Source organism: Silurus meridionalis, chromosome 14 (genome assembly GCF_014805685.1).
Source record: "Silurus meridionalis isolate SWU-2019-XX chromosome 14, ASM1480568v1, whole genome shotgun sequence".
Taxonomy (NCBI): Eukaryota; Metazoa; Chordata; class Actinopteri; order Siluriformes; family Siluridae; genus Silurus; species Silurus meridionalis.
The window spans coordinates 5,319,607-5,335,846 of NC_060897.1; the positions used below are offsets into that span (position 1 = coordinate 5,319,607).

General features: G+C 38.5%; 1 protein-coding gene across 9 annotated transcripts in view; it reads right to left on the reverse strand.

Annotated features, from left to right (window-relative positions):
- mpp3a (MAGUK p55 scaffold protein 3a) overlaps positions 1 to 10,165 on the reverse strand; it is a 35,726-nt gene extending 25,561 nt beyond the window's left edge. For all 9 annotated transcript variants that reach the window (XM_046866468.1, XM_046866463.1, XM_046866467.1 and 6 more), the window contains exons 1-4: positions 10,010 to 10,165; positions 2,039 to 2,097; positions 1,401 to 1,519; positions 204 to 281 (exon numbers count right to left, since the gene is read on the reverse strand). In XM_046866468.1, coding sequence (XP_046722424.1) covers positions 204 to 281; positions 1,401 to 1,519; positions 2,039 to 2,075 — 234 coding nt within the window. In that variant the 5' untranslated portion in view covers positions 2,076 to 2,097; positions 10,010 to 10,165. The remainder of the gene's footprint in view (positions 1 to 203; positions 282 to 1,400; positions 1,520 to 2,038; positions 2,098 to 10,009) is intronic.
- Between the last annotated feature and the right edge of the window lie 6,075 nt (positions 10,166 to 16,240).

Genomic DNA, 16,240 nt, shown 5'->3' on the forward strand with positions numbered 1-16,240 from the left:
ACTGAAAATTACAGTCTGCAGTTATATCCTGTTATATCCATTACACATGAGTGACTGATCTCAGAGTGAATTACAGTGAAAAGTTTCCACGTCTAAAGTGCTGTAAATCTAATCCACACACTCAGACCTGCTAGGGTAAAGGATGTGCGTGCGTGTGTGTGTGTGTGTGTGTGTGTGTGTTTTTGTGTGTGGTGTGTTCTTACATCTTCTGCAAGTGAGGAGGCACTGTGGAGCACCGGTGTGGGACTTTGCCTTTCATACTGACGCAGCTTCTCGTGGATCTGTAGTCTCACAAACACACACACACACACACACACACACACACACACACACACACACACACACACAGACACACACACACAAGCACAAAAGAAAATTTGAGCGAGACAAGTCAAGTGTTTTGACTAATGTCTTCTGTTACATAACCAGGACACCCCCCCCACACACACACACACACTACACAATTCTGCATTACACAAAGCTAAACAACACTTCATTAACCTATACTGCACAACCACACACTACACAACTATACTAAAGTCTAACAGCACTGATTACATTGTAGTACCAGAAACTCATGTACAACTCCAATTCCAAAGAGGTTGGGACACTGTGTAAAATGTCAATAAACAACTGAATTTGCAATGATATGCAAATCTCATAAAACAATATTTTATTCACAATAGAATATAGAAACACAATGAATGATTAAATGTACTATTAAATAAAAAAATTTAAAGAAGGTAATTTTGAAATTGTTGGCTGCAACAGTGTGTAAAAACAAATGTCATTTTGAACTAATGAGGTTAATTGGCATCAGGTCAGTAATATGATTGTGTATATATAATGTATCTAATAGAGGCAGAGTCTCTGGGAGTAAAGCTGGGCAGCTTTCACCAATCTGTGAAAGACTGTGTTTATAAATTGTGGAAAATCTCACCATTTACAGTATATAATATTATCAAAAGCGTCCAAGAATCCAGAGAAATCTCTGCACAAGGGACAAGGGTGAAAATTAATATTAGATGCCCATGATCTTCAGGCCCTCAGGCAGCACTGCATTTAAAAGAGTAATGATTCTTTAATGGAAATCACTGCATGGGCTTAACACCTACAGAAATCACTGTCTGTGAGAACAGTTTGCCATTTCATTCACAAATGCAGGTTAAATCTCTATCAAGCAAAGAAGAATGTCCGTGAAAATGATCCAGAAATGCCGTCATCCTCTCCTGGGCCAAAGCTCTTCTAAAATGTACTGAGTGAAAAACTGTTCTGTGGTCAGATTAATAAAAACTGCAGCTATCACAATAGCACGAGTAAAAGAGTCTGGCCTGGGTTGTAAATGTGTATTTCATGTAAGTAAAACACACACACACACACACACACACACACACACACACCTTCATGAGGTAAGCCAGGCTCCTCTCACTAAAAACGTCTCTGAGGAAGACCATGTCCTCTTTGTGATTGGCATCAGGGCGCAGCTGAGAGGTGAGCAGGGCCAGCGTCTCATGCAGCCCTGAACATGGAACAAATAAGAACAGATTAGTGTGTGTGTGTGTGTGTACCAAAGAATACTGTAGTAGTTTATAGCATTGTTTAAAGAAGGGTCTGTGATAGGGACCAGAGAATGAGAGAGACCTGGTTCTGGTTGGAGTTCCTATTCAATTAGATTTCAACCATCACATCACATCACATAGTGATACAAAGCTGCAGAAATAAACTGTGGGTTTTTGGTAGATTCAAAAATATGTTGCTTGAAGCTGTAGCTCAAACCAATTAGACTGGATTTGTTAAAGTTAGATTTGGTCACTCCAAGGCCCCATAGCAAGCGTCCAGTCACGTCAGCATTTATACTGTTGCATTGTCTTTCTTGTAGAATTTGCATAAAACTCACAATTTGCCTTAATTTCCAACCCCCAGGTAAAAAAATGCACATAAATGCACAGACAGACTGTGTGTGTGTGTGTGTGTGTGTGTGTGTGTGTGTGTGTGTGTGTGTGTGTGTGTGTGTGTGTGTAGGTGTGTGTGTGTTTACCTGCACCTGCTGAGAGGACCGGCATGGCTTCTATCATGGAGCAACTCTCAGAAAATGACCTAAAGTAATAGGGAAAGTAAGGGAAAAAATACAACTAAGTTTAATAATGATGATTTATTTCTTCCTTGTCCATTATAACCATGTAAACCGTTCAGCAACTGACTAAAATAAAATTGTCCACAATATTTTGTACTTTATATTTTATAGATTATGCCAAAATGGCACCACAATTGCAGATATATATATTATATTGCCCCTATATTTTATGTCATTTATATAATGAGCATTTAATTGTAGAATATATCTAAAAATATAGCAAAAATACCTGTCACTAGATATTTCTAAGAAGGACAAAATATTTATACATATTAAGTCATATTTGATCAGGCACCACTCATCAGCATCTTAAAATCATCCCAAAAGTGAAGCATGGTGGTGGCATCATCTTGCTGTGGGGGTGTGGGCAACTTGTATATATTAATTCAATTGAACTGGAGCTTCAGATCTGCGGCTTTACCGCAGTTCGGAATATTCCTTTTTATCGGAATTGCATTTGCCACAAATCTAATTCGTTTGGGTCTCTTGCAGAGTTTTATGTTGAAAAAATGAAATTTATTAATAAAAATATAATTATAAATTATAAAGTGAAGGAAATGTTAATACAGTACAGTACTGTATACATAAAATAGCATTTTTGGGGTGGCGTCCGATTATCAAGGTTTTTTGGCGGTTTTGGAACTTAATCACCGCAAAAAAACGGGGATTACTGTATATGTTTTGTCATTGATAAGTAAAAATGGCTGTGAAAAAGAGAGTAAAAATGACCAGAGAGAGAAAGATAGAGGGGAAGCACAGAAGTGTATTCTCTTTCCCTTTGTCCATTAACCGCAAACGTTTGTCTCTGAATGTAACTGTAGTTAGCAGACTAGCAGACACAGATCAATACTGTCATTTAGGCTTATCATATTTGACTTTGTGTGTGTGTGTGTGTGTGTGTGTGTGTGTGTGTGTGTGTGTGTGTGTGTGTGTGTGTGTGTGGTCGGCATGTTAATCACATGATGTTTCTGTTAATGTTGTATGCTTGTAAAGCATGAGCTGTACATTTTTCTAAGACATAAACCATAAACAAGCTTATTTTGTTTAAACGTATTCCTGACTCAGGTTGCTTTCTGAGTTACAGCACACTTATCATTTATAAACACTAAGCAATCAGGGTCACGCAGATAATGAGGAGCTTCAGGTTACAATATAAGCCTTAAAACAAAGTCCTCATTCATGAATCTATACATCTTGAAAATTAAAAATAAAATGGAATTTAAAATAAAAATAGAAATGGAATGATAGAAAATAGAGAAACTAAAATAGAAACAGACGGAGTAATTTGATGGAAGATTAACTGACTCAAGCTGGATGATTTGATGACGTCTATAATGGAATTACTCTAAAAATACACTACATAGTGGACTGTAGCGTGAGTTAATGTGATAAAATCTCTGCTCATTTTCTTTGAGGTTCTGTTTATTTTTAATATTGTCCTGTATCAAACAAAATCTAAGGTCATAAGATCTGCTGGGTATAAGGATATATGCATTTTACATTAACATCAACATTGTTCATGAATACTGAAGACATCCAAACTATGAAAGAGCACATTAGGAATGATGTAGTAAATAAGAAAATGTATAACAACCCAGAATATGGTTTATATATATGTATATATTTTAGATGGTCCAAAGTAGCCACATGTAGCTTTGATGACAGCTTGATACACTCACGGCATTCTCTCATCAGATTTATTTAGTACTCACCTGGGAAGGTTTTTAGTTCACAGGTATGCCTTGCCAAGTGTTCATTTGTGACCTCTCTAGCCTTCTTAATGTGTTTTAGACCATCAATTGTGCAGTGGAAAGCCTTTATACATAACAATGTCCAAATCCCTAAAACACTCAAGCAGTACCACACCTTTGATACTGCTCTTACATTGACACAAATATTCCCAGTGGAGTATAAAACCTGTTATAAGGAAGTATCTTATTATTAGAGCAGTGTCTTATCTGCTTGTTATGTCTATCAGCTGGTCCAAGCAGGTTTTATGGATAATAATTCTCCCATATGGAGAATTACATGTGTGTGAATGAGAGGGAGGGCAGTGGAGGGGTGCGGTTGCAGGGAGAAGAGGTGGAGAAGGTGGAGGAGTTCAGGTACCTGGGGTCAACAGTGCAAAGTAATAGGGAGTGTGTTAGAGAAGTGAAGAAAAGAGTGCAGGCAGGGTGGAGTGGGTGGAGAAGAGTGACAGGAGTGATTTGTGATAGAAGAGTATCTGCAAGAGTGAAAGGGAAAGTTTATAGGACTGTGGTGAAACCTGCGATGTTGTATGGATTAGAGACAGTGGCATTGAGTAAAACACAGGAGGTGGAGCTGGAGGTAGCAGAGCTGAAGCTCATTGGGGTTTTCGTTTTGGAGTGACGTTTTGGAGTGACGATGATGGACAGGATTAGAAATGAGTTTATTTGAGGGACAGCGCATGTAGGACGTTTTGGAGACAAGGTGAGGGAGGCGAGATTGAGATGGTTTTGACATGTGCAGAGAAGGGACATGGGGTATATCGGTTGAAGAATGCTGAGGATGGAGCCACCAGGAAGGAAGAAAAGAGGAAGACCAAGGAGGCGGTTTATGGATGTGGTAAAGGAAGACATGCAGGTAGTCGGGTTGAAAGAGGCAGATGTAAAGGACAGAGGGGTATGGAGACGGATGATCCACTGTGGGGACCCCTAATGGGAGAAGAAGAAGAAGAAGAAGAACATGGAGGATGATGGACAAGGGGAGGGTAAGATGGTAGGAGAGGGAAAAGATGGTTTACCAGACATATGTGGTTCCTCAAACTGTTACCACAAAGCTGGAGGCACAGACAAGTATAAGATGTCTTGTCTTTAGAAGCAGTAGCATTACATTTTCCCTTCACTTAAACTAGGAGACTTAAACCTGTTTTAGCATGAAAATGCCACAAAGCCAGTTCGATGAAAATATGCTTTACAAGGGTTGGAGTCAAAGATCTTAAGTGGCCTGTTATAGAGCTCTGATTTGAACCCTACTGAACACCTTTGGGATGAGTTGACTGCACCCCAGTCCTCCTCATTACCTGAATTTACTAATGCCCTTGTGGCTTAATGTGCACAAATTTCCATAAGCACACTCCAAAATCTAGTGGAGCTTATTATATCAGCAAATGGAGAAATCACAAACAAATTTTTTGTTCAGGAGCTTTCAAATATTAGTCCATAAATTGCAAGTTCTGTGTAAGGCCAGACAGAGAACGTACACACACACACACACACACACCAACACTCACAAATCATAGCCAGTGCTTACAATTTAATCAACTTGGATATATTAGCTCTTCATAACTCCTTTATGTGGGCCAGATCCACTTTCTTTCAAAGACAATCTAATAAATATTGCTAACTCAGTGTCAAACTCGCACTCGCGGACCGAGGCTCCAGGCAACAGAAAATAGAGTTTAATGCACCTCAAGCCAAGGTGAAATGTGTGTCATCATTTTTGTCCTCCACTCCTTCTTTTCCCAACTCAGTGGGAGATGACCTCATTCCCAGTCCCAGAGTCCTTCCAGTGATCTCATCACCTCGTGGGATCAGTTTTACCAAGTATTCAGAAGGCAGGGGATGTGCATAGATTGTTTATGCCATGCGTGTGTGTGCAAACAGAAATATGAATTTTTAGCTACCTCATGGTTTTCAGTATTGTTAGGATGTGAAATAGCGTAAGAACTCTTTTTTCTTGTTTGTATATTTTTTATTGACTAATGACTGCTTTTTAAACATGCTATTACAGATAATACTCATTCATAATAAGATACATGTGCATGATGTCAGGATTACGGCTAGGGACTAGGTTACCCAACAGTCACTGCAGTCTCTTGTTTGTCGCATGTTGTTTATCACTTAAACCTAAATTACATTGTTTGTAATTAATGCTTGCATATAGTCTCACCTCATCGTCCACTCTTTGTCTCTCACCTGTTGTTTCTGCTCGTTCTTCATGCTTGTTGTTTCATGTCACAGGTTATATTCATACTAGTTTTCTTGTCAGTGTGTTTTAAGAAGTAATATTTGCTTTTGCCTCCAACTTTCACAAAACAGAATGAGAGACAGTCTAAATGAATGCTGTAGATATTTTTTTAGAGTAAGAGGCTTTCCTCTGTCTTCAGCCACATGGGAGGGATAGTTTGGCATGAGCCACTCAAGAGAAGTTGTCTCAATGCCATGTATCACTTTAAAGACATTTTTTTTAAGAGGCTGCCATCCAACCATCTCCCACTTTCCCTGTCCGGCTGAGGTTGTCACCCGTTATGTTTAAAAATCATTGATTGAAAGTAATGTTGGTCCTGTGTTTTATTCTATTTATATTGCAATAATTCGCCAACAACTCGATTCTGTTTTATTAAAAAAGGAAAGTGAATTTGTTGTGTTCATTTATAATCAGTATAAACAGCAATCCATCCACAAGCCTCTTTTTCCCCTTGCTAGAAACAAATGGAAAAAATACTAATTGAAATGTCCATTTTATGTCAAAGTGTCAAAATGTAATAAATGATGAATTTCATGTTCCCAAGAAACCACTGAGCGAAAAATTGTCTGGCCTGAAAACGTTCTCATGTCGGAATGAACTAACTGTTACGAAGCACTTACACTGCAGACTCCTTCTATAAATGAGATTCCTTATACAAAACTTCACTTCATCTATAACTATGCAATACTTTGACAAAAGTATTGGGACACCTGGCTGTTCGAGTCACATGAGGTTCTTCCCCAAACAGACACAATGTTGGAAGTACATTTTCTTCTGACTTTACTTACACCCTTGTAGCTGAATAAACAGAAATCGCCACAAGCACACTCCAAAATGTAGTGAAGGTTATTATAATAGCAAATGGGGCTAAATGTTGAAAAGGATGTTCAGAATTGGCAGGACTGCACAACATTTTGTAACTCAAGAAGAAAAGAAAGAAAACAACATGGAAACCTGCCTATTAGCCACTATTCTCTCTAAGGGTCATAATGGTGTGTACATCGTTCATTTATATATATCTTTTTTTATCATATTCTATTTTTTTTTTTTTTTCTTTGTATTTAAATTAAAGGCTCGATCTAGATGTAAGATCAAGATTAGGCTGAGATGCAATACATTGAATAAGACTAATAATTCACATATATTTAAATTAATATAAATTCATAATTTATATCAAATTATTATCAATTAATAATCAAATTATGATGCATGTTTAAATCAAATAAATTCTTATCCTTCATTGGGTAATTTCAAATGCAAACTCCAAATGCCAGACTAAAAATCTGAGCTGAATTTGGTTTTCTGCTGTTTTAGAAGATTTTTAGCAATATTTTTGTTTTCGATGTGAGGCTACTCAAGATACATATAACATATAACCCACACAATCAGTCAAACTAGTGGCACTTCTCTTTCTCATAGGACTAAAGTAAAACAGCAAGCTTTTTTATCAGTCAAAATTAAACACATTAAACTGCTTTCTTGGTCTAACAAGCTACTGTCCATGATTTAGAGTGTTTTATGAAGTCATAACTAAATTGCTTGTGTTGTCATGACCAGGACATTTTCATTAGGAAGTTCTATTCTATCCAGTTATATCCCTCTAATGATTGCATGCAAATTTGATCGCTGTGTCCTGTGATGTTTAGCTACTTCCAATGTCTTTTTCCCCTCATGCAGTCCATCTTTTCAAATTTTGACCTAAATGGAAATCTACTGAGTAATCGTGCACTTGCCCCAATGAGCTGCCCTACATTCTGCTTTTTTGCCTTTCCCAGGAAAAAAAATGCTTGATTGGATTGGCCAAAATCAAATATGGTTTGCTCTGGAGCTTTACCAAGATAATGTTGACTATCAAATTATGATGTACTGTCTAATCAAATAAATTCCCATCCAACATTGGGTAATTTCAAATAAAGACTCGAAATGCCAGACTGAAAATCTGAGCTGAAATTGTTCTGCTGTTTTAGAAGATTTTTTGCAATATCATTGTTTTCGATGTGAGGCTACTCAAGAACCTGACATATAACTTACTCATTCAGTCAAACTAGTGGCACTTCTCTTTCTCACAGGGCTAAAGTAAAACAGCAAGCTTTTTTATCAGTAAAGATGAAACACAGCATGTCCACTTATTTGTTATTGATGCATAATTGGGATTAATGTGTACCCTGAAATTCTGGGTGTGAAGCAGGGTTAGGGTTAGGGTTAGGGTTAGGGATGAAATGGTGACAGTTCAAAATGCCCCTCATCTAGCTTGCTTTCATATTTAAAATAACTTTTACAATGAATAAAATGAAAAAAAATTTTTAAATGAAAAAAACATACAAATAAAAAAATAAGAAAAGAAAAAACCCCAATAAGAATGATGTGAAAAATGGCTGAAGCAAAATACGATCTAAACTGTAGTTAATACAGAGGGCAGAGATCAAACTGCAGTGTTTTAACCTGACAGGAAGGCTATGCTAATATAAGCTCTCTTTACAAACATAGTAAACAGGAAATCATCCCAGAATGTACAACATATCGCATGTTAAACTGGAATTTGAAACTACACGAGGCAGAGGCTGACTCTACAAAACTCTACACTGACAAGGCATAACATTATGACAATATAACGTTATTAGCAGTGAAGTGTATAACAATGATTATCTGATCATGGCACCTGTTAGTGGGTGGGGATATAATAGGCAGCAAGTCAACATTTTGTTCTCAAAGCTGATGTGTTAAAAGCTGGAAAAATAAGCAAGCATAAGGATTTGAGAGATTTTGACAAGGGCCAAATTGTGATGGCTAGAAGAATGGTTTAGAGCAGCTCCTCAAAATCAGCAGCTCTTGTGGGCTGTTCCCGGTCTGCAGTGGTCAGTGTCTATCGAAAGTGGTCTAAGGAAGGAACAGCAGTGGAAACGGCAGCAGGGTCTTGACTGTTTTGACTGCAAAAGTGGGACCAATCCAATATTAGGCAGGTGGTCATAATGCCTGATTGGTGTATTTTGTGTAAAGTTCTTTATCTGCATCTGCACAAAGTTACGCCCTGCACTGTTTCTACCTGTTTGTCTGATTGGATATCAAGCAGGTATTAAAGTATTCATTTTACAATTTGTAAATCAATGTTTAATATTAATAAATGTGGTGCCTGTGCTTTAGTGCCTGTGCTTTAGTGTACTTCGGCTACAGTACATGTACAGTATATCATGAGTGGCCAAAAAGATATCTCTAATATAGATAATTATCTCTCTCTCTCTCTCTCTCTCTCTTTCTCTTATATACATTATGTACTCACACACACTCCGCTCAGCAAAACACACCCTCTAAAAACGCTCCAAGACCTAATTAGCCCATTATGCTCCTACAGCTTGCTTGCGCTGAAATGCGTGTGTGTGTGTGTGTGTGTGTCACACACAGAAAAAAAACACACACACACTGAGATAAACACACGTCCCTCAAAACATAGTCTCGTGTCTGCCTCTCGGTAAAGGAGGATCCCTTTGTCTTTCTGTCTTTTTTTTCTGCAGTCAGTCTGCAGTGCTGCTCTGCTCTGTTGATACAGGAAATATAGGTCTCTCAGATACACTAATAGCTTGCAATACAGAGGCGCGCACACACACACACACACACACACACACACACTAACTGTGTATACATACACATACATGCATACACAGACATTAAGATAGATTAAAAGATAGATAGATAGATAGATAGATAGATAGATAGATAGATAGATAGATAGATAGATAGATAGATAGATAGATAGATAGATAGATATCTATCTATCTATGTGGAATAGAATGGTGTCATCTCCTTTGTATGTACATCTATAGCAAAGCAAAAACTAAAAATGAAAGAGAGAGAGAGAGAGAGAGAGAGAGAGAGAGAGAGAGACCCTACCTGTATCTCTCTCTGTACGTCTGTCTGCTCCACTCTCAGGATCTGGATCTGTCGTTCCTTTTGGTTATCCTTTCACTCTCCGTCACCCAACTGCTGCTGCTGCCTCCCTGCCTCTGTTCCTCCTCCCTCTTCTCTCTCGCTCTCTCTCTTTCTTTCTCTCACTTTCTCTTACCAACACACACACTCACACACCCTCCCCTTTCTCTCCTCCCTCTTCTATTGATTCAAAATACTCTCTCTCTCTCTCTCTCTCTCTCTCTCTCTCTCTGTTGTCTAGGCATTTGAGTAGTAGGTGGGTGTAGTAACAGATGGAGGGCTGGTGTGTCGTTAGTCAACACTGATACGTCCATTTGACTTCATCCATCTTCGTCTCGCTCTCACCCACCCACATACAAAACTCTCTCTCTCCCTCTCTCTCTCTCTCTCTCTCTCTCTCTCTATTCTCCATTCTTCTCTATGGCGTTTTATTTCTAAGATAATTGAGCAGATTTGAAAGCCTGTGTACTCAAAAGGAGGAAGCATGAAGCCACTCCCATCATCTCCCATCCCCCAACCGACCAATCCAGTCCAGTATACTGTGCACCTCATTTCCTCTGTGTGCGAGTATGTGTGCGAGTGTGTGTGCGAGTGTGTGTGCGTGTGCACTGTACATATCCAGTGATACTGCAAATCTAAGAGCTGTTACTATTACACTAAAAAAGGCTCCTAGTATAAGACAGACTTGCAATAACATTATGTCCGCCTGCCTAATATTGTGTTGGTCCCCATTTGCTGCCAAAACAGTACAGACCCATCAAGCATTAAAAGCATTAACTTCTTCAGGATTTTGATCGACAGTAGATCGTCTGTTGGATTGGACCAAACGGACCAGCCTTCGCTCCTCACGTGTATCAATGAGACCTGGCTGCCCACTACCCTGTCACCAGTTCACCACTGTTCCATAATTGAACACTGCAGACTGGGAACATCCCACAAGAGCTGCAGTTTTGGAGATGCTCTGAACCAGTCGTCTAGACATCACAATTTTGCCCTTATCAAACTCACATAAATCTTTACGCTTGCCCATTTTTCCTGTTTTTCTTGCTACCACAGAACTGTTCGCATTCAGTATATTGTAAGTGACAATATCTGTTTTAGAGCAGCTGCAGAATGCTCATTAGCTTGTTAGGCTACTAAGCATTTTAAATTATTTAGAGCCGGTAAATGGCTTAAAAGTAAAACCAAAAGATATTTGATTGATATTTTGACGACTTAAACAGAAAAAGGCTACTGTTTTCCTTGCTAGTAGTAATGAGCTAGCAAATAAATGTGTTAGCATAGCCTTTTTTATGCTACAAACTAGCTAGCTCACTTTTTCCATTCCAAAAAAAGAAACAGAGCCAAGAAAGCGGTCAAATTGGGTAAATCCTTTGTTGTACAGGTTGTGATGGCAACCAAGGATGGGGGAATTGGGTGTCGATGAGACTTTATAGAAGTGAAAGTAAAATTAATTTTAATGATAAAACTGACTACTTCACAATAAAAAGCTTCTGTTTTTGAAAATGCTATGAAAAACATTTTTCAGATAAATATTTATAAGCAGTAACTTGAATTTTTTCTTTTTCTTCTCTGACAGCATGGTGGAATTGTAGTCTGTATAGCCTTTAATATACCTGTATACTATAAGTGTGACCCAGATGAATATGGCTTCCCTTTAGACTCAGGTATCTCAAGAAGGTTCAATCCTTAAGCTGTTTTTTCCTCAATACGGTCGCCTCTGAATCTTCATCCCGGACTTAGATTGCAATTTCTCCAAAGCTGCTTTGTGACAAAGTCTAGTGTTAAAAATGCTACAGAAATTTAAATGAATAAAATCAGGAAGCACACAATCATATCCATATGATTACAGAACAGAACCTGTGAATAAACTGGCCCAGTGTGAGATATATGCCGCGTGTCCCTTATTAATTAGCGCTTCAGTCTAAATGATTCACAGGTGGCATCTGTTAACCCTGATCCGCCCCTCTGTCACTGTGGGAAAGATTTACACAAGTCTTACAGCCACACTCACAACCATGCACAAAGGGCCAGAGAGATTTAGCAAGCAAATAAGTATCAATACTCATTCCAGCACCTGCTATGTCCTCTGAAATAGGGGACACAACATATGGGATGTTATACACTTTCAGAGTACAGAAATAGAGAAATAGTGAAAAAAGAACCCTAAGGGTTACTGCCATGCAGCGTTTGGATATATCTACATGAATGGTGTCTAAAACAGGTTTCATGCTTGTTGGGGTTTTAAAATCTTTAAACAAATTGCAGGTTGTCGAAAATTCAGCTGCTAGGATTCTGAGAAGACCAGGTCAGGAAAGTATATTTCTCCAGTTTTGGAGTCATTGCATTGACTCCTTGTTGGATTCCGGTTTTTATGCTGACCTGTAAGGCCCTACATCGTATGGCACCTCATTACTTGTCACAACTTTTATCCCTCCGCACCGCTGATTCTTGTCTTTTTGTTGTTCCTCCTAATCGTTCACATTCTCTGGATGATCATGCTTTTTCGTCCCATATACCAAAACTGTGGAATTCTCTAGTAAAGAGAGATTTAGTGTTAATAAATCTGTCACTTTTTCATGGTAGCTTTCAGGTGATTTATTATTTTTTTGTGTGATGTATCTTTTTTTTTTTATTTTATTTACCTATTGCATTATTATTATTTATTTTGTGATAGAAGAGTATCTGCAAGAGTTAAAGGGAAAGTTTATAGGACTGTGGTGAGACCTGCGATGTTGTATGGATTAGAGACAGTGGCATTGAGTAAAAGACAGGAGGTGGAGCTGGAAGTAGCAGAGCTGAAGATGTTAAGATTTTCATTGGGTGTGACGACGATGGACAGGATTAGAAATGAGTTTATTAGAGGGACAGCGCATGTAGGACGTTTTGGAGACAGGGTGAGGGAGGCGAGATTGAGATGGTTTGGACATGTGCAGAGGAGGGACATGTGGTATATCGGTAGGAGAATGCTGAGAATGGAGCCACCAGGAAGGAGGAAAAGAGGAAGACCAAAGAGGAGGTTTATGGATGTGGTGAGGAAACGACATGCAGATGGTTGGGTTGAAGGAGGCAGATGGAGGTATGGAGAAGAATAATCTGCTGTGGTGACCCCTAATTGGAGAAGCCTATTATTTTTTTTCCGATTATTATGTTTGGAAACACTTTTGAAGGTGCTATATAAAATAAAGATGATAATGAATATTATCATTATTATTATTATTATTATTATTATTATTATTATTATTATTATTATATAACAGATACGTGCATGTTTTCTGACAGGACCCTGGAAAAATTCCATATTCTCACCTGTCTAGCTCAATCATGAGCACTCCTGCTGACTCATAACCATATTTTTGGTTCATGTGTCATCAATACGTGGTGTTGTGAAGTAGGAAAGACATGAAGAACGTGAAGAAAACTAGCACGTTGATGAGAACATGCCAAACTCATGCCGCAGATGGTGACCTGATGTGAATCATATCAGGGATCATGGAGATGTGATACAGCAACCCTACTGACTCAGACAAAAGCAGAGCTCAGGAAAGCTGACTCAGAGATTCGTGAAGTGAATTTTCGATCCCAGTTTTGCAGCAAGAAAGCACATACACTGTCATTTTAAAGGAACGCTTCGTACACTGTATATGAGTGCATTTATAACTGGGCTGGACGCCAAGACGGAGACTGAAATCTCATCTCCAGAGTGCCTGGATGATTTACTGCACAGGAAGATATAATATGGTCTGGTGGAGTGTGTGTGTGTGTGTGTGTGTGTGTGTGTGTGTGTGTGTGCTGAAGTTTCTGTTATAATTTCATGCCTGGATTAGTAGGACCTAAATGCCTAAGAGCCTCATTAAAAAAAAAATGAACCTATTTATTTTGTGCTAAATTCACAGTGATCAACAGAACTGGAAACTTGAAAATCTAACAACATTGACTTTGTTTTACCACTTATTGTACTTTTTATGTTCACTGCAAACATCTGCAGCAAAAGAATATGCAATACTATCCTATCAAACCTTAATTCAGGGAATAGTTACATGACAGTCCTAAATATAAAAAAACATAGACATTAGTGAGGGAATGACTGTTTATAGATAAGTGATAAAAATGGAGGTTCCACAACATTAAATGCAGCTAGAAGCAGATAAAAAAGTACAGTGTGTCATTCTTTTATTATTCATACTTGTTCTTTTTTGTGTTTGTGATAATACAAGAACTGTTACCACAGAATTGGAGGCACACAATTGTATTGGATATCACTGGATGTGGTAGCATTATATTTACCCTTCACTTGAACTAGGAGGCCCAAACCTACATCTATTTAAACAGGAGACCCAAACCTACATAAGTATTCAGACCCTTTGCAAAAACATTTAAAAATTAGCTCAGGTGCTTCCCAATTCTCTTGAACATTGCTGAGATTTTTCTACACATTGACTGGACTACTTCTGAAAGCGTTTATTGATTGGACATGATTTGGAAAGGCACACACTTCTCTATAAAAGGCCTCACAGCAAACACTGCATATTAGAGCAAAAACAAGTAATAAGGTCAAAGGAACTGCCCGCAGAGCTCAGAAAAGGCATAGTTGCACAGCACAGATCCGGGTAAGGCCACAAAATATTTTGCTGTACTGAAGATTCCCAAGAGCACAGTGGCCTCTATAATTCTCAACTGGAAGAAGTTTGGCACAACCAGGACTCCCAGCCAAACTGAGCAAATGGAGAGAAGGGCCTTAGTAAGAGAGGTGACCAAGAACCCAATGGTCTGACTAAGCTCCAGAGATCCTGCATGGAGATGGGAAAAAGTTTCAGAACAGCTATCGATGAAGCCCTCCACCAATATGGGCTTTATGGCTGAGTGGCAAGATGGAAGCCGCTTCTTGATGCAAAACCCATGGACTTTCCAGCTTGAGTTTGCCAACAGGCACCTGCAGGACTCTCAGACTGTGTGGAACAAGAATCTCTGCTGTGATCAAACCAAGATTGAACTGGCCTGGAGGAAATCAGGCACCGCTCATCACCTGCTCAAAACCATCCCAAATGTGAAGCATAATGGTGGCAGCATCATGCTCTGGGACTTGTTTTGCAGCAGGGACTTGGCAACTGGTCAGGGTTGAGGGAATGCTGAATGGAGCAAAGTTAAGAGATATCCTCAATAAAAACCTATTCTACAGTGCTCAGGAACTCAGTCTGTCCCAAAGGTTCTCCTTCCACCTTCATCTTCCTTCTGAAAGTGGCTGTCCATCAATGCTCCCCATCCACACTTGAAAGGATTTGCCATGAAGAATGGCAGAAAATCCCAAAATCCAGGTGAGCAAAGCTTGTCGCATCATACCAATTAAGACTCGAGGTTGAAATTGTTGCTCAAGGTGCTTCAATTAAGAACTGAGTAAAAAGACTGAATACATGTGGTATTTCAGATTCTGTAGAACAGAAAATAAGTCAAAATGTACAACTTAGTTATCTAAATAAATTTATTTGTCGTTTGCATATTTAATTTGGAACATCAAAATAACAACAAAAAACACCACATCTGTAGACATTTGAAAAAAAGAAAAATAATGTTATACATACAGTATGTCTAAATAAATTATACTTTATTGGCACTGCCACTGCAATATATGAAATCTGTGTATAAAGTTGCTATGTGTAAAGGAGCACTCAGAGGCATACAGAAACAAAGTACCAGAAATTCCATAGTACATAAACAAGTCCCTTTGGAGAAATGAATAACGAGCCCTTGTACAACGAGCTCTCAGCCCTTCTTAAACAGTCACTCGTTACTATGGCTGTACAATATATCCTTAAATAGTCTTTATCACAACCTTTCATTAGTATTCATTCATTGTGATGTCATCTCTTCTCCATACTGTTAAGCCCTATTTATAGCATTCTAAAAAGTGCACAAGTGAGAACAAAAGACAAAAATGAAAAAAAAAAACAATTAAACCATCACAGTAAAAACAGTGATTAAATCCGGTCCTGAGTCGGATGCGACGAAGTAGTGAGCAGGATTCCGACATTCAGAAAATGCTAAATAAATTACATTTAGATCTTGTTCTGTAGGCACCTTTAAGCGTATTTTCCCCTTTCAGTGGGAAACATCTCCTGCTTTTGTTTAAGATCATATACAAATTGCAAAATGAGAGCAGACACCACATGGTGATAGGATTCATTTATAAATCCCAGT